The sequence below is a fragment of the Pelodiscus sinensis genome, chromosome 27 (genome assembly GCF_049634645.1).
Source record: "Pelodiscus sinensis isolate JC-2024 chromosome 27, ASM4963464v1, whole genome shotgun sequence".
NCBI lineage: Eukaryota > Metazoa > Chordata > Testudines > Trionychidae > Pelodiscus > Pelodiscus sinensis.
The window spans coordinates 8,842,951-8,868,299 of NC_134737.1; the positions used below are offsets into that span (position 1 = coordinate 8,842,951).

At 52.0% G+C, this 25,349-nt stretch overlaps 1 protein-coding gene across 2 annotated transcripts; it reads right to left on the minus strand.

Annotated features, from left to right (window-relative positions):
* PRELP (proline and arginine rich end leucine rich repeat protein) lies at positions 1–25,349 on the minus strand. 2 transcript variants are annotated; one of them, XM_075910451.1, is made up of 3 exons: positions 25,184–25,349; positions 9,459–10,431; positions 1–5,117 (listed from the first exon to the last, which is right to left on the minus strand). In XM_075910451.1, exons 2-3 carry the CDS (start codon positions 10,414–10,416, stop codon positions 4,942–4,944), a joined length of 1,134 nt encoding a protein of 377 aa, XP_075766566.1. In that variant the 5' UTR covers positions 10,417–10,431; positions 25,184–25,349; the 3' UTR covers positions 1–4,941. The 2 variants fall into 2 exon arrangements, with proteins under 2 accessions (XP_075766566.1, XP_075766567.1); XM_075910452.1 differs by lacking the exon at positions 25,184–25,349 and adding an exon at positions 17,940–17,961.

Sequence of the window (25,349 nt, forward strand, 5' to 3'; positions counted from 1 at the left end):
TTCTTTTTGAATCGTTTTATTTTCACTGCCGTGGGAGAGAAGTGAAAATACCATTGAGTTAAAATCATTTGAGAGCTACTGTAGGTATATAGCTATACATGTACAGTGTCCTGGTATATATACACATATAGATATATAAATATATACATAGGGTTTCTGGGCTTAAGTTGAAACCAGTCAAACCCAATACATCTCACTGAGGAACGTTTGGAGGACAGGGTTTTATCAAAAATACGAACCCAAAATTTGCAATGTTCACTGTGTTTGCAGAGGGAATAAGGAGATCTTAACACTCTCGCTAATTCTTACTGGGAGCTCCCCTCTGGAATTTGGCAGATAGATTTTAAAAAGCACAAAGGGGAGTTGAGGCATCTAGTTCCCACTGATTTTCATTGATCGCTCATATCTATTTGCTAAGGCAGTTGGACATCTAATTCCCATTTGTGCCTTTAAAAACCTCCTCCTCTCACAGAAGGTTCATTTTTTGTTGCATTCAAGGGGTGGGATTGTTAGCTTTTAAACGCCACTTTAAAACAAATTCTTTTGGTTTTCCCTTTAAAAAATGAGCCCAGAACACGGGAAAATCAGAAAGAAACTAAACCCAGAACCCTATGTATGCAGTGGCGAAGAAGAGGGAGCCGTACATATAAGAACTGGGGGCGGAATAAAAAAATAAGCTCCTCCAAAAAAAAAAAAAGTTTTTTTTAAACAGGCAGCGGTGTTTGGTTCTGTCAAGCGACTGAGAATGAAACAGAATGCAAGGCAGGATAGGAGAGAGATCAGGAGACCACATTCTACCTTTTCACAGGGGTCAATCCAAAGCAACTCAACGGGATCACCCCAGCGTCACTAAGGAGATCTGAATGTGGGCCCAGGAGAAGAGCGAGTTTCACGCCTGCATTGCTGTTAAAATAATTGACTCCCAGCATGCACCTCCGACAGGTGCCTCAGTGGGACAGACAATCCCTTCCTTTGGAGGTGGTGTCCAGGGGACAGCTAAGGATGCGCTCAAAGCCCATGGCTATCCATGCGAGTCCGTTTGGGGTGTTTTAGATGGAAGAGGGGGTTGCCCCTGTACTGCCGGCGACCAAGTTCCATCTGTGCATCTCCCCAGCGACCTAGCGGCGTACGGAGAGAGCCAAAGGGAAACGAGACAGGGAGCACCAGGCGGAGAGAGAGGAGACAGTGGGAGCGTTAGCGTAATGGGAGCATCTTCCCCAGCAATGCTAAAGCTAAAGAAAGGAGTTGTGGTGGTGGGAATGGCGGGGGGGGGGGCGGGGAGGGAGGAAGGGTGGGGAGAAGGGAGAGAGGCTCATGACACTCCGGCCCCTTCCAGCTGCAGCTGTATGTCACGGGCAATCCCCATGGGAAAAAGGAAGGAGCCATACACCGGGACCGCCGCTAGCCTCGCTGCACAGAAGCCCGCGGAGATTCGCCAATCCACGGCCACCAAGGATCTGCCCGGACGGCCGCCAAAATGAATTCACCGGTGGGGGGGGGGGTTGTGCTCTTGGGAAGTCTCTTGTACACACCCAGTCCAAAGGCACTCTCCGATACCCCGCAGAGAATCCTGCTGAGGTTGGGGGGCAGGGAGAGACGCATGGGACCTGTCTGGCTGATCACGCTGATACCAGAGGCCATGGGAATCCCAGGGATCCAGAGGGATTTGAGTCATGGAGGTGAGCAGGCCAAAGAGAGGGCCACAGCACTTCATTGCTGAGATGATTTGCCTGCAAGAAGGAGGTACCAGGCCACGAGATCCCAGCTGAGAGTGTCAGCCAGCAGCACACGGCTGGAGAAAGAGTCTGGGGGGAGGGAGTGAAGAAATCTTTGAAAACCTACTCCCCAGGCACACAAACTCACACAGGACCCAGCAATGCCTAATGCTGACCACTGGGCCATACAGTAGGCTGAGGCAACTGTGCCTAAAGCGTGTTAGACCCCTTCCGAGCTACAGCACACAGCACACAGCCCCAGATAAAGCCCCACATAGCAGTGGGCGGATGTGTCCTAGCAAGGCAATACTCAAAGTGTCCCTAGCACGGAGGGGCAGAGAGCGAGATGGAGACTCCAGGGATGAAGGGGAGCGCCATTTCTCTCAGCTGTGGTGTCCATGGGCACAGCTCCATTGATGTGAGAGCCCATTTACACCTGCTGAAGATCTGACCTTGGGACTCAAAGCTTGAAGTTGGCGAATGGGATCGACAAAGCTGAAAGAGACTTTTTCATGCTGCTTCAAAACTTCAGAGGCCTCTGGCTCGGGGGGGAGCTGGGACTTTGCAGAGCTCTCCCACGGACCGGGCAGGAACATCGGATGAAGTGGGTTTTACCCACGAAAGCTCAGGATCTAATATGTCTGTTAGTGTCTAAGGTGCCACAGGACTGCTGGTTGTTCTTAAAGCTGCAGACGAGTACGGCTAGCCCTCTGTGACTGGGGAAAGTGAGCAAAGGGTCTGACGAAAGGCCACAGACACCTTTGATGGAACTCTGGAGGACTTCAGAAGAGAAGCGTGAAGGGCAGCGGGAGGCGACGACAAGAGGGAGCTAAGTCAAGTCATGCCGGTGGGCTGGGCAGCTTCTTCTGCTCTTCGTAGCTCTCTTCTTCCCTCGCTCTGCCCTCACAGGTGGTTTTCAGTGGGGGGCGGGGCAGAGGGTATTTCACTCTGAAGGGAAGCGGTCACTTTCTCACTGTCATTCTGGTCCCCAAAAGAGATTCTCCAGATGTCACAACATCGCTTGTGCTTAAATCCGCTCCCACCTGCACAAACGGGGGAATTTGGCTTGCCACGGTCCCTGCCTTCTGCAGGACTGACTCCGGATTGGCACTTCTGATTGCGAAGCAGGGATCCCTGCAATGCGCCAGGCATTACTCTAACCTGCCACCTTTAAATAAGACAAATGGCTTAGGCCACATCCACCCCCAGGGAATGAACGAGACTAATGTAACCAGCCACCTTTAAACAGGCACACCATGGATCTCTGGGTAAATCTAGGGCAACTCGCCCGCCTCACTCTCTCTGGCCAGTAGGTGTCACTGTGGGGTCCCATAAACCGAAAGGAGGCAGCATCTGACTGGTGCGTTCAAGCCACGGGTGCGTTCAAGCCACAGTGTCCCCACCCCCAGAATGAGGATCTCTGCTCTACCAATGCAAAACCCAGGGACCCAGCAAGATCCAGCCTTCGGCACCAGTTCCTGGACTCCAGCATGTGCAGCCGCGGGTGTGAGGAAAGATCCCACTGCAACCCACCAATCGGAGCAAAGGCCTCCCTCGGGGTTTTTCATCGAGGCATCCATTCCGAGGCCAGGAGGCAACGCCGCGGTCACCGAGTCAGCCCTCCTCAGGCAGTGCTTTTGGAAAACCATCCGGTCTTGACTCAGGAGTGGTCGGTTGACGCCCATACTGCTCCGACACAAGGGCAGACAGGGGGTGGGGAGGCATGCATGAAAGGGGTACTCCACCAGGCTTCCTAGAAGCCACACGGCTTTGGTGTGGGCTTCCTGGGTGATGACTATCTGATTTCGGGGTGGGGAATTGCCCCACCTGGCTGCCACGAATTGAGATAGGATGCAGTGTGGTGCAGCTAGCAGCTGCCCTCTTCTGGAGGAAGGTGCTTGTGTACATGAGTCTTCTTCCGTGTGCATGGGACTACATGCAACCCACCCGAGGGCACTGCTCGCCTGCCACATGCTTATAGGGGGTCTGCACCCAAAATGTGCGGCTCGCTCAGGATCCCCTGAGGTGTCATCCGCTTTCATTCACATGAAGTGGGTCGTGAGTCCAATGCCAACGTGGCCCCCAGACACAATGGCTAAGTAAACTCATCGGGTTTCCCTGCATGGTCCAAAAGGATATGTCAGCACCACTCGTTTTCACCAAGGAGAGGACTTGGAAAGAAGTGGAACCTGATCTGGATTCCCATGCCCACCTCAAATGAGTTCTGAGCCCATGGGGTGAAGGACCCGGACTGGATCTTGGTGCGCTTAGACCAAGAGACCACTTAGGCTATTTTGCCGGGTATTGTTGATTTGGGGATGAAATTGCCTTGTCTCCTAAAGCAGCTATATAATTGCTCCAAATCACTGTCGAATCCTGGACCCCCTACCCCTCCTATCTGCCATCACTGGGTGCTCCCAGAACAAAGAGAGGCTGTTCTCAGTGGTGACAGATGGCAGAGCGAGGAGCAGTGGTCTCAAGTTGTAGTGGGGGAGGTCTAGGTTGGATATTAGGGAAAACTATTTCACTAGGCGGGTGGGGAAGCACTGGAATGGGTTACATAGGGCAGTAGTGGAGTCTCCATCCCTAGAGGTTTTTGAGTCCCAGCTTGACAAAGCCCTGGCTGGGATGATTGAGTTGGGGTTGGTCCTGCTTTGGGTCAGGAGTTGGACTTAATGACCTCCTGAGGTCTCTTCCAGCCCTGGGATTCTACGATTCTACCATCCGGTATGGGGAGGAGATGCTGATAGACCTGCGAAGACCAGGTCCCACTGAGGCCTCCTGGCGTGGCTGCTATGGCTGGAAGATGAGTGTCTCTGTACACACCTGGGAAGGAAAGGCAGTTGCATGCTGGGAATAAGTGGACAGCATTTGAGCAGGCCCCTCTTCTGTGACCCAACACCATTTACAGGAAGGCCTTGGATGCTTATTGCGGCCTAGTGTCATCATGTGGACTCTACAGGTATCTGACAGGAAGAGCACTCCTAAAAGATACATGCAGCGTCTACAGGGGGCGGTACTTTGCTGCACCTAATGGCAAAGCTCAGTCATTCCAGAGGCGGAAGCAGGAAAGAGGGTTGGGGGGGAGGAAGAGGAGACAGAGCGTTGAGGGGTGAGCGGGGTGGGGTGAATGGGGGAACAAGGTATTTTCCAAGTGTCTGACAGAGACTGGAGTCAATTCTCTGCGCAAAGCCAAAGTCCCGGGAGAGTGGCGCTGCTGGAGGAGTTAAAACACGACTGACTGGAGGAGCCGGAAGCACATCATCAGGTCCAAGGGGATGGGGGGTTTCAGCTGGTTGCCATCCAAGCGCAGGTAGCGGAGCCGGGGCACGTTTTCTAGATCTGAGGAGACGTCTTGGAAGGCGACCAGGGCGGTGGGGCAAATCTGAGTCCCGTTGATTTCTGCAGGGGAAGAGAGAATGTGCCATGGGTTGGAAGCGCCCATCTGGTTCCAGGCGAGTGACGGTAAGAGTTTATCTACCCTGCATCCCACCCACCCGTCCACACATCTATGGTGTTCAGGGATCACTTAGAGCTTACGGGGCTCTGGTTTGTCCTCTCTGGTTTCTACTGGCTGTGCATACCACCCCCTCCAGAGGTTAAAACAGGTTGAAACAGAAGAGGGAATTCTCACTGCACCAAAGGAAGACGAAGACCTCTTCTCCTCACTTTACCCTGGTATCTCTTTGGGTATATTGGTTCTCCTAGCACAAGCTAATTATGCATCTGTCTTATTGATGGAGCACAGCACTGTAGTACCTAGGTACTGATGCTACAGTGGAAACATGTATAGGCTTAGGTGCCAACAGGGCCCACGCTTTCCTTTTTGTGGGTGCATTTGGCACCTGTTGTATTGCACCCATTAATGGATTTTGGGTGCAACTCTAAGTCCTGGTTGTTCTGCCTCGCTGACTCTGGGGGCAATTCAGGTGGCAGAGGTGCAATGACTCCTACTTGCCCCCAGGATTCATTATGTGGGTGGGACCTGTGCCCCTAGACTAGGAGGCAGGGCCTCAGTCCGCCTGAAAAGGTCGATGGACAGCAAGAGAGATGAGTTGCTGGCCCTTCTGTCTGCAAGCTCTGAGCCGCGCAGCACCCTAACTCCAGCAATGGAGGTCTCCCATGTCCCCCTTTGTTTGCCAAAACAGGAAACTCTGCATCACTGTTGTTGAATTTAATGTCCCAGGTTGTGGATCACCTCACCAAGTACCATGTGTCCAACTACCCAACAGGCTCACCCCGGCCGCTAACTCCAGCTTCCCTCATGTGGTACCTCCTACCCCCATGCCACGGCTTCTTTCACATGGTACCTCCTCCCCCCTGTGGTATCTCCTCTCCCTACAGAGTTCATCAGTCCAGAGTGCTTGGATTTACTAACAGGAATGAGGTGCAGCTAGATTTCACATCTCCTGGCTCTCCCGATGCCAACCCCAGTCCTCCTGCCACTTCTGCTCTTCAGCTCCCATGGCTTTTACCATTCCACCTGTGGAATCTTATATTGGCCACTGGCATCACCAAATCATCTGAGCACTCACAGCCCCAGCGGAACTCCACACCCAGCCTTCAAAACATCCACCAGGCTTTGGAGAGCCCACGTGGTCCTTAACTCCGGCAAACAATGAGAAGTCCTTGCCACAAGTGGGACCCGCCAGCCTGGCAATGGGAAGGTACAGTCCCCATCCCTCACATCTTCGATTTGGCTACCGCAGTGGTGGCCTCCCTCACATCACAGAACTCCCTCTGAATGTTCTTGGTTGGGTGATTTTCCCAGGAAACAGCAAGCTATAATTCCTCCTGTCCCTGTCGGTGGCTATAAAAATAGCCCAAAGGATTGCTAATCATTGCTGCCATTATGAAGCACCACAAGAGGCAGGAAAACCCTGGAGCTAGAGAAAGCATTAGCCGGGAGTCCGGGGCTTGTTTTCAGGTCTGTTTTGTTTCTGATGTTTGTGCTGTGCGCTGCTGTGACTGCAGAGGGTTTAGGGGGGAGGGAGGGCTCTCAGATTGCAGCTGTACTTCCTAACGGGTTCTGTAGCGTGACGCGGGGCAGAGAGAAGGATGCTAAGGACCAGGTGAGGTGACCTGGGAGGCAGAAGTGAATGAGTTCTGTCAGGAAGCAGCCTGAGTCATCTGCGTAACAAGGGAAAGGTGAGAAATGTGGTATTGGGGCACTTTATGAAAAGGGGAAAAGAAATGCAGGTTGAACCTCTCTAGTCCGGCATCCTCAGGACCAGACCGGTGCTGAACTAGAGAATTTGCCAGACCATGGGAGTTCAATATTGTCTCGCAGCATCACCAACACTTCTGCTGCTTCCTGGACCCTTAGACGACATTTAGGGGCAACTTTGAGCTAAATCACAGCACAGAACACTGAGAGCCAGGACTGGTGGCTGTAAACAAACTTTATGGGACCACGGGAAACTTGGCCACACGTGGGAAAGTGGACACTCGGCTAACTACAATCATGCCGGGCCACGGATGTTGCTGACCCACAGAGTGCCGGACCAGAGAGGTTCCACCTGTAGTTTATGATAGAAAATCAGTATTGCCAACCCGACATTATGGCCCATAAGCCTGGTTTTAAAATCATGACAAAAAAAAATGGCTGGGTTCTTTCTGTTGGCGAGCCAATAGAGGATCCTATTTTCAAGCCACCCTGAGACTAGAAACATGCTTTTTCAAGAGAAAAAAAGCTAAGACTCTCACTTAATATGTGACTCCGGGAGTTGAGGACTTAAAAAAGCCCCCAAGTGTCACAAGGCTCGGGATAAAAAGCTGACAGTCGGCAGTGAGCCACAGGGGAAGGGAACATGGGTCTCTCGCTAACCTGCACCATCCTCCTCCATAACCAGTTTCCCATAGCTGTGCTGAATAACTACACAGAGGAGTCAGCAACTTGGCCCCAAGTTTCTCCCAACTTGTAACATGGCCCAGATTGGCCCTTATTTGGCTTTTTGGGGCTCCTGTCTGTTGCTGCTGGTCCTTTAGTCCCCTGTGGGCCAGTTCCAGCTACTTAAGCAAGACCCGGATCGAGCCCTTCCAACTCCTTGTGCCATTTCTCTTGGCACTGCTGATCTTCAGTGATGCCAACTTGGTCCCACAAGGGTTCTCCGCCTTGAAGCAGTTTGCTCCTCTCTCCATTTCTGGGGATCAAACCCCAGGCTCAAACTACAAGTGCATTCATAAGCCAGCTGCCTATATTCGACTGCAAGCCCCCGACAGTACAGTTGCCATGTTCCACCTCAGAGATGGCTACTCTTCCATGGTGGACCATTTTGGTGGCCAATCTAGAAGTCCTTATTCAGGAAATCTCCCCCATAACTTTACTGAGAGTTTTGAGGTCTCTGGGGTGACATACTGCATTGCTGTTATCAATGGGTTCCCCTGACTCTTTCTCTGATGTGGCAGCCTATGGGAATGGCTGTCCCAAACTGCCAGCTGTAAGCATATTTAGATTTTAACTACAGCATTTGGACTACTGTTTTATAGGCGTCTAATGCCCTATATAGCTCTGCTACCAAAGCTCCCTCATCCTACTCTAGAGCCCAAACTATTAGGAGCGAGGCTGGTTTTGTCTGCCTGTTTCTCCTCTGAATGCAGAGAATTTCTGGAAGGAGCTCTGCATTTTTGCTCCCCTGCAGATGTTTTCAGCCAGGGCAGCAGGTGGTGGGAGCTCTGATAGCACAAACATCTGGGGCTGCTGGGAACAAAGCTTTGTTATTCCCACAGTTGCTGCGTGGATGCAGTTCATGGGCTGGCACCTGTCCCGTGAAATCGCTGTTCTGTGCCTAAATCCGGGCAAAGCGGGTCCTGCCGGGTTTGCAGAGGTGGCCACCAGCACAGACCCTGCCCTGCTAGCCTCAACACACAGAATGTTCAGCTGTGCTATTTCCTCCTACCTTAGGTACATAGCTAGGCTCCCCTGTCACTGTAGTATCTGAGCATTTTGCAATCTTTAATACAGTTGTCCCTGCAAGGTGAGGAAGTTTTAGCCCCATTTTACAGATGGCCAGATTAAGTGAGTTGTCCAGGGTCACAAGAGAAAATCTGTGGCAGAGAAAGAAATTGAACCCACATCTCCTGAGCAGTGCTCTGAACCACCCTTTTTCTAAGTACAGGCCCTTCTACCACCTGGCCCCAGCAGCGCTGGAACTATTTTTGGAGTAGGGGTGCTGAACACTCCCCCCTCCCTCTTTAGACCTGCTGAGATCAAGTTGCCAACTCTCCTGGACTGTGACCCTCACCACTATCCCGGCTGGGGGCAGCTGCAAAGCCCTGGACTGGCAGTGAGACCCTGGGGCTGGTGGGGCCGTGGTGCAGAAACCAGGGCAGGACGGGAGGGCAGCAGGAGCCCGTGAGTGACAGGACCTCAAGGACCGTCAGGATCCTGCGAGGCTGACAAAGATGGTGGCGTCAGGATCTTGGTGACTGGAAAAGCACGTGCAGCTGACAAGACTCCACAGGGGCTACCCAGAGGCTGGGACCCGGGGCTGGAGTAGCCGGCAGTGGGGTGGTCCCCAGGCATGGGGAAGCCTGGTGTAAAATTTTAGGGGGGGGCGCTTCCCGCGCCTATGCCTGGCCCCAGGCACCCATGTCAAGGGCCACCCACCCATCCCAAACATCATGTCCTGCTCTGAAGGGAGAGGCAGCCCCATGGCGCTGACAGAACTCTCTCCCCTCTAGGAACGTTGGCTCCCTCTAGGCCCAGCCCCGGCCCGGTCGGCCTGCCGCCCTCCAACTCACTTTCGATGGAGTTGTCGTTTAGGTAGAGGTGCTCCAGCTTGGGGTTGATGAAGGGCACGCTGGTGAGCTTGTTGTGCGCCAGCTGCAGCACCAGCAGGTTGCTGAGGTTGAAGGAGTTCTTGGGCAGCCCTTTGTCCGAGATCTGGTTGTAGTTGAGCCTGAGGAAGGCCAGGTTGGGGAATTCCTTGAAATAGTCATCCGGGATGTCCTCAATATTGTTCCTGTCCAGGAAGAGCTGGTGGACGGCACTGGGCAGCCCGGGGGGCAACTTCCGCAGGATGTTGTGGGCGAGGTTGAGCTGCATGAGGCTCTTCAGCCCCCGGAAGGTGTTTTTGTTGAAGACGCCGTCGCTCAGCTTGTTGTGGTGCAGGTCTAGGAGGACCAGGTGCTCCAGCTTGCTGAAAACCCCCGCGGGGATCTTGGAGATCTGATTCCGGCTCAGTCGCAGCTGCTCGAGGTTGGGGGGCAGGAAGGCGGGCACCTCCTTCAGCTGGTTCTTCTCCAGGTACAGGAAAACCAGGCTGTCCATCTGCTCCATCACCCGCCGCTCCAGCTTCTTGATGCGGTTGTTATCCAGGTTGACCCACCTCAGCTCCGAGGCATTCTTGAAGGCCTCCTCTGGGAGGGCGTCAATGAAGTTGTTCTGGAGATAGAGGTAGTGGATCCTGGGCGGGATGAGGGGCACTTTCCTCAGGTTGCGGCTGTCGCAGTAGAGGGCCGAGGGGAAGTCTGGAGGGCAAAAGCATTCTCTGGGGCAATCCGGGAAGACGGAGGGGGGGCCTGGTGGCAGGGGCGGCGGCAGCTCTGTTGGCTCAACCGGCTCGGGCGTCGGGCGGGCGGGCATCGGGCGGCCGGGCGTCGGGCGGGCAGGCTTCCGCCCGGGCTTCCGTCTCTGCCCGTTCACCTCAGAGATCAGCACCAGGAGGAGGAGGAGAAGCAATCTGAATGCTGCCCTCATGGTCCAGCGATTCACCTGCAGGGGGGACAAGGGGGTGAGTTCAAAAGAGGCGTGTCTAGGTCCTAGGTCTCCTCCTCACCCCGCCCCGCCCGAGGCCAGGACTGACCCAGGGGCTCGGCCCAGGTCACACAGGAAGTCAAAGGGTCACAGATTTCAAGGCCAGACGGGGGCACTGGATTGTCCAATCTGAGCAACACCAGCCGCACACCAACCCACCGGCCAACAGGAGCCCCGACCACGACGGGTGGCAGCTGCAGGGCTGAGAACAGGTAGGCCCCAGGTGCCCCACTGGCCACCGCCCTGCAGTGGCAGGAAAAGGAAAAGTTTGTGGGACGTGAACCTAGATCGCCGGAGTCCCCGGCTAGCGCTTGGGCAACCAGACCAGCCTCCCTTCCTCCGTGTGCAGGGTCTGCCGTCTGGCTGGTTAGCCGATTTGCTGGAGGGGGGGGCAGGACGGATTTCATCATTTGTTCTATAAAATGGCTCCTTCCTCCCCCTCAGACACAGGGTATTGCAGGGTGTGTGTGTGTGTGTGTGTGTGTATTGCAGGGGTGTGTGTGTGTGTGTGTGTGTGTGTGTGTGTATTGCAGGGGTGTGTGCGTGTGTGTATTGCAGAGGTGTGTGTGTGTGTGTGTGTGTGTGTGTACACATGGGCGACTGGTAATATAGGCAAGGTAAGGCACAGCCTTCCCAAAACTGCCTACATGCCTGGCCGCTAGGGAGGTCTGGGGCCTGGCTTCCGTGCCCACTGGGGAGGCCAGGGCTAGGGCTGCAGCATGGCAACCCTGGCCCTCTTGGTGGCCAGGAAGGATTGGGCTGAAGGTGAGCGGGGCGGGGCTTGAGGGGCGGGGCCTTGGGCAGAAGGGGCGGGGCTATGGCTTGCCTTCCCCAGCTGGGCCTTCATCGGCCAACGGTGTGTGTGTCTGTGTGTTGCAGGGAGAGGGGCTAGGAGGAGCTGAAAAGAAAGGGAGAAGTAATGCAGAGATCCACACACCCTATATATATTCACAACACAACACAAGGCAGGCTTGAACAGATTTCCCTAGGCAGTACAGCTAATCTCCATCTCTCTCTCCCTCTCGCCTACCCTGGCTTACAGACCCAAAATCTTCTGCAAAGAAGGGGGGGGTGAATTTTGGGGGGCGTTTAGTCGAGCGGGTCCCAAGCAGAGAGCCTCCTGCGGCTCAGCCGTCACCATCCATCAAGCCTCCTTGCCTACAGCTCTCTGCCCTGTCACGATCGCTCACGAGGACAATGGCTCTGAAAGGCGACCCGCCGAGAGGCTGTTCGTTGCTTTGTGCAGCAGCGGGGTTTCAGGCTGGGGTGGCAGAGCTCCAGCCCCCTCCTGCACGAGGTCGAGGGCCCGCCGCTCCCCGCAAGGTGCACGGAGGAGCAGGCTGTCTTTCCCTCCACCAGGCCCCTCGTGTTTGTGCACAGAACCTGTGGCGCGGGGAGGGACGGGAATCGCACTTTCCACCGTTGGCTCTGTAGCTCATTAATCTGTTCTGCCCACTAGGGGCCCATTTCACACAATGGTTTCTTGCTTTCATGTATTTCCCTGGGGTTTACTCCTGGAAGCGGTAATGTGACAGGAGCCACCGAAGGGGGACGGCGTAGTTCACTTCATTCTTCGTGTTTGTTTTTAGGAATATCGCGGGGGTGAGGGGCTGGGAATGTGGCTTCAGAGAACTAGTCTCATCAATGCCAATGGGTCACAAATTTGGTTTCGCTGTGGAACAGAAGCTCCAGGGACATGGGACCCAGAGTCCCACATTGCTCAGACACGACACACAGAGATGGCCTTGAGTGAGGGAGAAGTTTGCCTTTGGATCCATGATTTTACAGGGCAGGTCACCAGGAGATTAAGGAAAGGCACTGTTGAGGGGAACTCTAGTAGCAGAGGTAGCATTGGCTGGACTAGCAGATCTGCAGGTAACCCCCAAAATGGATGAGACCAGAGTCAAAATAGTGCCCACACTGACTGCAGTGCTGAGACGCCATTCCACGTCAGCTGAGGAGTCGACGGGGATTTAGGGGTCATAGTGGATGACAAGGTAAACATGAGTCACCAGTGTGACACTGCTGCAAAAAAAGGCAACATGATTCTGGGCTGCATTAACAGGAGTCTTGTGAGCCCGACACGAGAAGTCATTCTTCCGCTCTACTCTGTGCTGATTAGGTCTCAGTTGGAGTATTGTGTCCAGTTCTGGGCACTGCATTTCAAGAAAGATGTGGAGAAATTGGAGAAGGTCCAGAGAAGAGCAACCAACGTGATGAAAGGTCTAGAAAACATGAGCTAGGAGGGAAGACTGAAAGAATTGTCTTGTTTAGTTTAGAAAATAGAAGGGTGAAAGGGGACATGATAGCGGTTTTCAAGTATCTGAAAGGGTGTTACAAGAAGGGGGGGGGGGATTGTTTTCCTTGGTCTCTGAGAATAGGACAAGCAGTAATGGGCTTCAATTGCAGCAAGGGAGGTTTAGGCTGGACATTAGGAAAAATCTCCTAACTGTCAAGGTGGTTAAACACTGGAATAAATTGCTTGGGGAGGTTGTGGAATTTCCATCGTTGGGAGATTTTAAAGAGCAGGATAGACAGACATCTATCAGGGATGGTCTAGATGGTGCTTGGCTCTGCCATGAGGGTAGGGGACAAGACTCAATGACCTCTTGAGGTCCCTTCCAGTTCTAGGATTCTAGGATTTGAAGAGCAATTTCCCCCTCTGCCTGTCTACAGATTATTTCTCTCCCACACTCCCCAGGAAATCACTTGGCACGAGAAAGTATTTTGATTGAGATGAGTCAGTATGAACCATTGTTCCCCCTAAGCTGATTAGCAGAGCACCCACAGCTAGGTTTTTTATTTCTACTGGTGGTGCACATTCACACATGCCTCAGTGCACATAACAAAATTTATCTCGCACATGGATGGAAAAAGTCCGCAGAGAGGGAAAAGATTAGAGGGAACATTGGCACTGTGAATCACCGTTTCATTCTGATTTTCTCTTGCAAAGACCAGCCATGGTATCAGAGGACAAAAAGTTCACTGACGCACCTATTCCGGCAAAGAACTGCCGTCTGAGTCAGTGAGGTATAAGCAAGTGCTGATGGCTCCAATTTTTATAGGTGGTCAAATGTGGGCAGCTGTGCTCAGGACAGCCCATCAATGGCTAATGGGATTTAGATGCCTTAGTGCTTAAATACTTTAGCAAATAAGGTTTTAGGTTCTTCAAGCAGCTAGGTTTTGCTATGCTTACACAGCAACGTATAAACACCATTACAAATTGGGGCCTGCATACTTTACTGAATTGTGGCTGAAAGAGTCACATACAGAATGGGAAGTGACTGTCTAGAAAGGAGTATGGCAGAAAGGTGTCTAGGGGTCATAGTGGACCACTAGCTAAATAGGAGTCAGCAGTGTGATGCTGTTGCAAAAAAAGCAACATGATTCTGGGCTGCATTAACAGGTGTGTTGTGTGCAAGACACGAGAAGTCATTCTTCCGCTCTACTCTGCGCTGGTGAGGCCTCAGTTGGAGTATTGTGTCCAGGTCTGGGCACCGCATTTCAAAAAAGAGGTGGAGAAATTGGAGAAGGTCCAGAGAAGAGCAACCAACATGATGAAGGGTCTAAAGAACATGAGCTATGAGGGAAGGCTGAAAGAATTGGGCTTGTTTAGTTTGGAAAGGAGAAGACTGAGAGGGACATGAGAGCAGTTTTCAAGTATCTAAAAGGGTGTCACAAGGAGGAGGGAGACAGATTGTTCTCCTTGGTCTCTGATGATAGGAGAAGAAGCAATGGGCTTAAACTGCAGCAAGGGAGGTTTAGGTTGGACCTTAGGAAAAACTTCCTAACTGTCAGGGTGGTTAAGCACTGGAATAAATTGCCTAGGGAGGTTGTGGAATCTCCATCACTGGAGATATTTAAGAGCAGGTTAGACAGACATCTATCAGGGATGGTCTAGACAGTACTAGGTCCTGCCGTGAGGGCAGGGGACTGGACTCGAGACCTCTCAAGGTCCCTTCCAGTTCTAGTGTTCTATGATTCTATGAAAGTATTTGGCAAAAGACAAGGTGAGGCTCAGAAGAATAGCGAGGAAGGGGAAAGGATACGCACTGGCTAGGATGTGAAGGACAAGCTGCTGCCCCAGAACTCCTGCCATGAAAAATCCATGAGCATTTTAAACATTCAATTGTTTAAAAGATCTTTTAACTGCAGTGCCACCAAGTGACAGTACCGAATCCTGCACCATAGATTATATGAATCAGAAAGACACCCAGTCACGTGATCGTTGTAACCGACGAGGCTTCCGTCAATGAACCTAGATGAAATATTGTGAAGTGTCACCCATGAGACTGGCTGCGTCGCCAGAGCAAACTCAGCGGCCCTGGCACCTCAATGCATCACGTTTTGCTTTGTAGCTGAGCCAGAGTTCGGTGAAGGGGAGTAAAGAGGCGAAAGGTTGGCAGCAGCAGGACAGGAGCTGCTAGTGGGATGGATGGCCTTATGGAACGTACTGGGAGGAGCAGAGGAGCTCTGAGAGATTGCAATGTGGTTTCACACAAATGTCAGGCTGCAAGGGACCTCGAGAAGTCACTGAGCCAAATCCCTCGCACTGAGGCAGAATCAAGCAAAACTGGACCATCCCTGACAGGTGCGTGTCCCACTTTTCAGAAGCAGATGTAGCCCCACACTAGGATGCAGGGTGGGTTCTATCACTGGCTCTGCCGCTAGTCTACTGGGTGATTGCAAGCAAGTCCCCCGTGCCCGCTCTGTGCCTCAGTTTCCCCATTGGTAGAAAAGAGATGATGATCCTGATTGGTTTTGTGAGGGTCTACTGATGAAAAGGGCTGTAGGCAAGAGAGCCATCAGCCGTGCCTTTGACACAGAATTCTTGTGTGACCATGGGCAAGTCCCTTGATCTCTGTGTAGCTCCATTTATACAATGGGGGTTACAAGCCTTCATAGTTTACAAGAAGGTTGGGAGCCTGAACCCACTAATGTTTGGGAACTATGATGTTATAGGATGGTGCCATGCAAGCACTGAGGTAGGCAAGGAACAGCATCAGTAATAACACTACACTTAGCACTTGCATAACACTGTTCATTTGCATAGCTCTTTATAAACACCAAGGCTGTGTCTACATTGGCATCCCTTTCCGGAAAAGGGATGCTAATGAGACACATCACAATTGCAAATTCCGCGGGGGATTTAAATATCCCCCGCGGCATTTGCATTTACATGGCTGCCGCTTTTTTCCGGCTTGGGGAAAAGCCGGAGAAAAGCGCCAGTCTAGACGTTATTCTCCGGAAAGTAAAGCCTTATAAAGCCAGATATTTTATAGGGGACTCACTTAATTTACTGTAATTAGAACGTGCTTATCAACTCTGGCTCTTGGGCAGTTACTTCTTCTCTCAGCCAGCAATTTGATACAGTACCCAGCATTGTGTATATGATATTTGCGCCAAAAGGACCTGACAGAGATGGAGACGCCACCGTGCTCGGAGCTTTACAGACACCTGGCAAGAGACAGTTCAGTCCTAAAGCACTTGGGATCCCCATTTCACAGATGGCGACAATGAGGCACAGAGTATGAAGTCGTTTCCCTACGGTCACAGCAATGACAGGGCAGAGCTGGGAACTGAATTGATTCCGTGAATACCAGATCCACATCACAAGCCTCCAGAATAGGCTACAGGTCCCGGAATGTCTCTACTCATCCAAGAGCTCCAAAGCACTTTCCCCCTCCTCTCTCCCATCTCCTGAGGTTTAGCTTCCTTTCTCCTCCTTTCTGATTGTATTACCAGAACCACTTTCCTCTGTACAATTTGCCTAGGATAGCACGCACATTGCAAAGAAGAAGGGACACAGCATCCCCGGAGGGAGAGAGGAGAGCCAAAGGGTGGCTGCAGTTGGCAGAAATGCAGGGCTAGCTGGAGCCAGGAGGGGAGGCTGTGTGGGTCTTGGGCATCCAGAAACCAGTAGTTTGGGCTTGCTCAGACTGTGTCTTTCATACAAGCCTGAAAGGAGCTGAACAGGCAGCCAGGGGCCTGTGGTTGGGTGAAAGGAGCTGGGACACGTCCAAGGGAGGGAGGAATCAAGTGAGATGAGAACGAGGAAAAACCCAGCAATTTAGAAACTGCCCCAGTGGATTTGAGAAACCCTCATGCTCCCCCCCCCAAAAAAATAGCAGCAAAACTTGGGGTAGGATTGATGGGTGTGTGCGTGGCTGGGTTTCCTTGCTCCCCTCTGGAATTTCTTCACGCCCCCCACTTTGGGAACCCATGGGTTAGAAAGAGGGGCAGGCCCAAACTGATCACATTCTCTCTGGGGCTAGCCATGGCAAAGGCAGGAGGTAGCAGCATGTAGGGAAGATGGGGAGCTGTGACATCGTGTCAGGGTTCCCGACTCCTGCACCCCCGTAATGGCACGAACAGACTCCACCAGCCAGTAGAATAGAGGGAGTTTATTGCTTCTCCAGGATACAGCACAGCAGAGATGTAATCTGGTTACAGGGCAGGCCTAGGATGCCTCAGCCCCCTTGAGATGGGGGAGACTGGGCCCCTAAAATCCCAGCCCATTGCTTAGGCTGCTTCCTCCACGATACCAGACAGAAACTAAGGAACCCTCTTCCAGCCCTGCCCCCAGCCAGGTGCTGGTCTCTGCCTTCCTCCCTTTGTGTCTCCCTGGGAGGCTGAGCCTGGGTCTTTGGGTTAATCCACATTTGGGAGAGTCAGTGAGAATCTCACGTCACAGCGCAGGGGGACCCCGGGTCACAGAGCAGACAGCCCCCCCCTACGCCACAAGAGCATTAAGCCAAGCCGAATAAACTCCTTGCGCTGGCAGCTAGAGGACATGGCACGGGGTGGAGTGGAGACCAGAGGGAGAATGGAAATAGGAGCCACTGTGCTACTCCTGCTTCCCTGACCCCTTGCAGCCCAGCTGGCTCACCGCCCAGGTGGGAGAGCTACTGTCAGTTGTCTGGGTGCGGCCGGAGGAAGAGGAGAGCTTTAGAGAGGGCTGAAGGCAGCGCCTATTGCAGAAAGAACGGCTCTTGCAAGCCAAGGGGCCTGTGTGCTCGCCGGCCCCGATCCTTTCTAGCACATGGTCACATGCGCAGCTCTCCTCACCTGCGCTGGGATCCTCCCTCCCTTGTTAGCCCCGGCCGCAACGCCACACAGAGCAGGACGTGCAGGGAGCCTGGCAAAGGCCGAGCCTGGGCGCTGGGAGTGCACACAGACCGGATGGGTCTTTCCCGCCAAGAGCAGCACGGGATGGAGCCCCGCAGGCAGGGGCTGAGGCAGGGACGGCGTGCTCCCATTCGTCTGCACTGCAGCCGGGCAACGTCAACAGCCTCCGGCGGAAAGGTTCGCTGAGAAATGCAAAATCCCACTGGCACACAAACCCTTCGGCCCCTTCCTCCGGAGAGGCAATGGCTTCCCAGCAGCTCTGTAGCCTCTTCACCCTAGCCGGGAACTTCTAGAGACAGCTCCCTGGCATAAACTCCCCCTCCCCCACTTCCACTCACCTCCTCTCACCAGGGTCTGGCCCAGGCTGAGCCTTCTGACTTAAGGGCCATCCTCCCCGGCAGGCAGCCTGCACCCATGGACAGCTAGGCTCCCTTTGAAGCATCCCGCCCAGCCGCCTAGCTGCATTCCTGGGCTTCTAAGTAATTGACTCTCTCCATAAAGAGATGCTGTGCTTTCCCCACCTCCTCTTCTTCCTTTTTGTTTCTCTTTGCTCCCATCTGGCTCTGTTTAGCCGCAGCGCCCCGCTGCTTTCAATCAACGTCCTGGCAGCTCAGGAGGTTTCGAATGAACGTTCACCAGGGCCAAGAAGCTGCTGAGTATCAGGTTCAGCGGTACCATAGTTGGGGCGGGGGGCAGGAGGGGGGGGACACTGAGTGTCACAGAGAACTGACAAATTCACCCCAGGGATATTGTCGACCTCCTCCTGCACGTGCTCCTTTTTCATTGCCCTAAATCGGAAGTTGTTTCCTTGAATTTTTCCAACCCCAAATTCAGATCTGGATTTTCAAAACCACAAAGGCTGTAGGTGGTGGAATGGGGTAGGGAGGAGGGTGGGATTTTGGGTTAAATGCTTATTAAGGGAGGAGACAGTTGCAAAGTTGGGATGTGTATTCATTTCCTCACTGCGCAAGCTGTCTCTCTTCAGAGCAGGGATTTTGGTTCGGGCCCATCTCCAGCTGTAGAGCTTAACCGTTGACTTCATTCCCTGGCTAATTGAGTGTGATGTGACGTGCAAGAGGTAATGATCCTAGGGCCAGAACCCAGAGAGGCGCTGGGGAGGAGGGGAGACACGGTTGCCACTCAAGGGAACATACCAGAAAGGGTTGTCTAACAGGCTCCAACTATTTCTGTGAACCAACCCGGTGTAGTTGCTCTGCTCATATCATGGGGTCGTGCCATTTGCTGTGCATGAGGAAATGCTGGTTTATTTGTGACATTTTTTAGAATGCCACATTTCAAAGCAAACAGTTTTCGGCACGAAAAGTAGCATCTTCATTGTTTGCCGTATGTCACAGCTGAAAGCAGAAACAATACTACCAACCTACTGCCTCCCACCCCACTATTTCTTGAGGGGAACTTCTGTGCATCTATCTACTGTCTGTATTTTGGATTTTATACAGAGGCCACCACCAGGATATCTGAGGGGCTACCTGGTGTCTCCGGTGACCAATCCCACCCCATAAACCACACGCTGAAATGTGTTCACATAAATATTCCAAGCAATAAACACCATGCTAGAAAAGTGGGTCTGTTTGCAAACTCTTCTCAGGGGCAAGAAGGAGTTCCATGCGCAATAAAATGTGGAATAAATAATCCAGCCAGGTCTTTAAAATGCCGTCCAAAAGGAAGGCATGTAACAGAAATTCGAGATGCTTCAACACATTGGAGGCCACTTCAACCTTGAGTGTTGTCTTTCATATATTTGGACGCTTAAATCAATTGTCTTTGGCCATGCTTGTGTGCTTGCTTTCCGTCCATACTCATGTGATTGCCTTGACTGGCATAAATGTTAGCAAGAAAGGAATTAAAGTCACATGCCCAGTTTTTCATAAAACCCAAACCCTCTGTTTGCACCTCCAACTATTTGCCCACAAGCTCTTCCTGTCAGGGAGCCGTGACAACAGCATGTGATTGTTGTGACCAATCACAAGGAGGCCAAACAACTCAACTTCTGTCTACTTATCATCAATCCCTATTAAAAACTTAGCTGTGCACTGGCTGAATAACAAGTATATTCACAAAACTTGCTGACTGACAGTGGGAAACAAGCAAACTTCACTGAATAAAATAGTTCAGATTTCCATTGAGTTGCGTTCCATGGAGCCATTTAGATCTTCCGTGCAACAGTGTGGAAACACAGCCCCCAGTCTCCTGAAAGAAAGCATTTGCTCCATGCAGAATAGGGTCTATGGTACACAAATGAGCAGTTCTGATTCTGCCCAGTAGAGGGCAGTGCTGTGCACAATCTGCTTGTTACTTTGAGTTAATCATTCAAATGGTTGGTAGTAAAACTGGAGGAAAAATGGGGAGAAATAAATTTGTGAAAATCCATCCCACACACCTCTCCCTCCCCCCCCCCCCCCCCCAGTTTGGCTCGAATTCAGAATTCCATGGGAAACGTCAAGTTTTTAAAAGTTTTAATCAGCTCTAATCTATAGCCTCACGCGCTTGGCAAATTGCACAGTGCACAACAGCACAGGGACGGAAAGAGAGCAAACCAGCGCAGCAACATTTTGACCAAGGATGCTTCTGAAAAGTGCGCTGGCAGCTTTAACATACAGGCCAGAACTTAATTTTTTCACGTTTTCCCAAACAATCTGCCGGCATTACAGCAAATTGCATGGTTCTCGGAGCCTAAACTGTTGGAAAGGCTGAGTCAGCCCTGAGGGTTTTGAGATGGGGGGGCCTTGAAATCTGCAATTTAAATATCAAAATGAGAGTTTCTCTACCAGTGGGTTGCAACCCCTGGAGGTAGGAAACCCTGCATTGCAATCAGGGGATGAGGAGGCCTTGAAGATTTGAATTACAATCTAAAGAGACAATCCCACACCCCAACTCTGCACACTCCCTTAGCCTTCAGTGCCAGGGATTCTCTGCCAATCTCTCAAAACACCCTGCCCCCCCCAATTATGCATAGAATCATAGAACCATAGAACTGGAAGAGACCTTAGAAGGCCATCAAGTCCAGCCCCCTGCCCTAGGCAGGACCAATCCCAACTAAATCAACCCAGCCAGGGTTGTGTCAAGCCAGGACTTAAACACCTCTAGGGATGGAGACTCCACTACTTCCCTAGGGAACCCATTCCAGTGCTTCACCACCCTCCTAGGGAAATAGTTTTTCCTAATATCCAACCTGGACCTCTCCCACCGCAACTTGAGACCATTGCTCCTTGTTCTGCCATCCGTCACTGCTGAGAACAGCCTTTCTCCATCCTCTTTGGAACCTCCCTTCAGGAAATTGAAGGCTGCTATAAAATGCCCCCTCACTTCTCTTCTGCAGACTAAACAGACCCAACTCCCTCAGTCTCTAGCAGTGCTTTCATTAGGACATTTTTTTGCAGTTACTTTCAGGGTAAACCAAAGAGAAGGATCTCAGAGGGGTCGCTATGTTAGTCTGTAACTTTAAAAATGAGTAGTCCTGTGGCACCTTACAGTCTAACCAAAATATCTAGAATCATGAGCTTTTGGGGGTAAAACCCACTTCCTCAGATGAGACAGAGTGGAAATAACAGAAACCAAGAGAGCTACAGAACAGCAGAAGCACCACCCGCCAATTGTAGGGCCCGCGTTAATGAGGCTAATGAAGTGGGCTGGATGTATCCCATGTATCGCTTTTGATGTGGGAATGCGGATGGTAAAGGCAGGAGAAATTGGCTTTGTAATGCACCAACAGGGTAAGAGTGTCAATTTTATGTGTTCACTTTTTTTGATTGTATCACTTTGTTATATACGGTTGTGCCAATTTTCTTCCACATATTGATCTGAGGAAGTGGGTCTGGCCCACAAAAGCTCATCACCTAATAAACCATCTTGTTAGTCTTTAAAGTGCTGCATAGTCCTGTCCTTTGTTTCAGCTACACCAGACTAACACGGCTGCATCTCTATCACAAATCTGTAGATGGATTCCTGTTCTGCAGACTCTTTCTTGTAATTGGTTAGTGACATTCCTTTGTAGAACAACAGCTACTTTTAAATCCATGATTGAGTGCCCAGAGAAGGAGGCATGAAATTGTGTGACTTGGAATCGGAGGTGGGGGCCTTTACCAGATGAAAGGGGGGAGAAACTGCTCCAAGTCCCTCCTTCTCCTCATTCTGTGGTACATGGGACCATTCCCCTTTATTTCAATGAGCAAGTTTCCCTTTCACTGCTCCCTTCACTCACGGCAGTTCCGTTGAGAGCCCCAACTTCCGACCCCTCCCTGCAGCCTAACCGACCACTCCCCCCACCTCCAGCTACTTAGCTTTGGTGATGAGCAGACAGGGACAGAGCATGTGTTTGTCCCTTTAAAACAGAGGGCACCCTAGAAAAAGAACAGTAAAGCTTTCTCATTGGCCACCCCTTTTGTCCATCTTTTACCTCAACTAATCAGAGTCCGGGGATTGGGCTTCCCAGCCAGCTGGTTTGAGGATTCTAATCTACACAAAACAGGGGTTTCCTTGATTCAGCTGGGCTGGAGAGCTCAGTGGTAGAGCAGAGTTTATATTAATCATGCCTGCGGCGTGCTGTTCAAGCACAGGGATGGGATGAAGGAACCTCTCACTCAGATGTCCCCAAAGTATCTTTATGAACAGAGACACGATGCAACCAAGTCAATTCTCCTCGTAGGTTTTGGCGGGAGAAACCAAAAGCAGGGTTTTTTCCTGCAGGGAAGGTTTTATGTTTCCTGTGTCCTGTGAGGAACGACCTAGGATCAGCTGGCTGGGTGTGCTTCTGAGCATGCACATGAGTGCTCAGGGGCACAGATCCTCAGTTAGATGCAGCAGAAATTCCTCCCTCCTCTTTCCTCATTTAGGTGCGGCGGCGTTTACAGAAGTGCCCCTGAAAGTTCCCTATCCCCCCACCCTGCATCATCTTCCTCTGCCCCCTCTGCTGAGGAGCCTGCGTTGAGTTCTGTAGGAAGCCCCCTTTGGCCTGCGGTGGGTCAGGTTCACCCTACCCCCTTGCCTTTCCCTTTGTCTCTCGGTCTCCCCTGGCCCCACACCAGAACCTCTCTGTTCCCCAGGCTGCATTGCTGGCTCTGTGCGGCAGGCAGAGTGGAGCTGGCAGGGCAGGCACGAGGAGGCCATGGGATCTGCGTCTCCCAAGCAAATACAGGGCCTCTCCCTCATCTCCCCTTTCACGCCGCAGCTCCGCGCCCCAACTTTCTCTCTCTCAGGAATGAGAATTTGCACTCTGATGCAGGCAGAGTCATAGAATCATAGAATCCTAGAGCTGGAAGAGACCTCAGGAGTCATCAAGTCCAGCCCCCTGCCCAAAGCAGGACCAACCCCAACTAAACCAACCCAGCCAAGGCTTTGTCAAGCCGAGACTTAAACACCTCTAGGAATGGAGATTCCACCCCCTCCCTAGGGAACCCATCCCAGTGCTTCACCACCCTCTAGGGAAATAGTTTTTCCTAATATCCAATTTCCTGGGATCGGGGAGAGTCCTCCTATGGGCTCTTCCAAGGAGCAGAAGAGCTGCCCTAGTTCACATGAAGCTCTCTCCAGACCCGTTTGCTCAGCTTCTCCCCCTCTAGTGGGAAGGGCAGTACGGACCACATGCTGAATGAACGGAGCCGGGGAAGCAGCTTTGGGGCAGGCGCCTGACTAGGACCTGACGTCCCAGGCTGATTGGGGTCTGTGATTGGCAGAGATGAAAACAATCCCCCTGAAGCCATCTTGGGTGCTTTGCCTTGCAGGGCAGAGCAGGGAGGGAATCAAATGCCTGATAGGGGACGGCTGGGACCAATGTTCCCTCCAATTTTTTCCAGCCGTGTGCAGAATAAATGTTGTTACATGCACCGAGGCAAGCACAGATGGGCACCATCAATAGAAACTCATGCTGCTGGCTGGTGCTCTGCTAATCAGCTGGGTGGCATGTGAATCTCTCGTGAGTGGCCTCCCAAGGGCTCTGCTTACAGGGAGCACTGGCTGGGACCTCAGGTTCCTTCATTCCACTTCCTACAGTGACTGGAAGGGTTTTCCATCAAAGGAGCAAAGCCAGCTCTCCCATGGAGGGTGAGGTCAGTCCCCCTCCCTCCATCACCCAGTGCAGAAAATGCTCCACAACCCAGCACGATGGAGGTAACCGGTCTCATTTTTAAGTGCAGCCCAGGTCGAAGAAAACAGCTTCCGTCTTTCGAGCTGCCATCCCTACCCCGAGTCACAAGGATGAATTGGTCCCCCTCCCCACCGCACCAGCACAGACACACCCTTTCCCCAGGCCACACTGGTCTCGGGCCACCCAGTGAGGAGGTTTTGGTAAGACTGGAGTCTCTACTCCTGCAAGCCCACATTCTCTCTTTCCTAGGGATTCAGCCAGGGTCTTTACACTTCTCCGTTCTCTCTGCCCGAGCAGGGACTCAGAGCCTTGGTTCTCTTGGATCCAGAGTGTCCAGGCAGTATCGGATTGACACGCTGCGAGCCATCCAATGAACGGGTGAAACCTCGCCGCATGCCTAGAACCAGCCTCAATTCTGTACCATTGGGACGATCTGGTTAGGGGAACCTGGGTTCCTTTCCCTCGCAGTGATCCATCTAGGAATCCACCCTGGGGTTTGATCTCGGATTGCGCTTCCGAAATTCAAGTCGAAATCCAGCTGCCTGAAGGAAAGGGGCATGCCCCTCACACCTCTCTCCGAACAGATCACTCCTTCCCAGGGACACCAAACAGTGTGGTGTTTTCCCATCTATCCACTTAGAGGGGGGGGGGGGTTCACACCCACGCCCCTCAGCCCCCCCACTTGCGAGTGCGGCGATTTCTGGAGTTCCCCTCCCCCAGGGAAACTCCTACTAAGGTTTTCTGCAATCTGATCTGAACGAGCATGTCTGTCTAGCACAGAAGAAGAGGAATCAATTACATGCCGATGTCTGCTGAGGATAAAACGGCAAAAGTTTTGGTTAACTTCCCCATCAAGTAAAAATCCAGACTTTGTAGCAGAGGGAATCTTGCCTCCACTTCTCCCTATACTCCTTCCATATTTGTCTCTCTCTAGCACAGGGCAACTCTTGCTCTGTGCTAGGATTAAAGGTGTGCAGCTTTCATGTAACTAGGCACGTTGGCTTTGCATGTCCAGCCGAGAAACAAAACGTTCACATGTCAGAGAGAGCCAGGAAGAGTGGGTGTGCTAGGTGGGGGAGAGACAGGGTTCCTAAGTTATGCGTCCATGGAAACAGTCTACAGCATTTGCAATGATCTCACAGACGGGTTTGTCTTTTGGCTTTGCAGCGTTCACAGTACCTTCTTGCCTTCTCTGCCTGCCTCCAACAACTTTTGAAAGAAAGAAAGAAAGAAAGAAAGAAAGAAAGAAAGAAAGAAAGAAAGAAAGAAAGAAAGAAAGAAAGAAAGAAAGAAAGAAAGAATCCAGCAGCTGAAAAGAAAAGAAAAGAAAAGAAAAGAAAAGAAAACTTGTTTCAACTTTCACAGAAGTTGGAAAGTGAATGATCACATTCGCTCACTGAAAAAGCAGGAGGCTGACTCAGTTGTAGCAATCAGTTCAGCTGACAACACTCTCCCGTAGAACACCTGCCCAGAGCTTACCTGTGTGCACCTGCCCCTCCTCCTGCCTCTCTGTTATTAATTCCCAGGAACGTTTCTTTCCGCCCCTCCTCTTCCTCACTGCCGTTCAGCTCCGACAGGAGTGAGCCTGCTCGAAGCACTGTGTGGGTGTGTGTTGTCCCTGGTTCTGTTCCTCCAAGATTCTCTC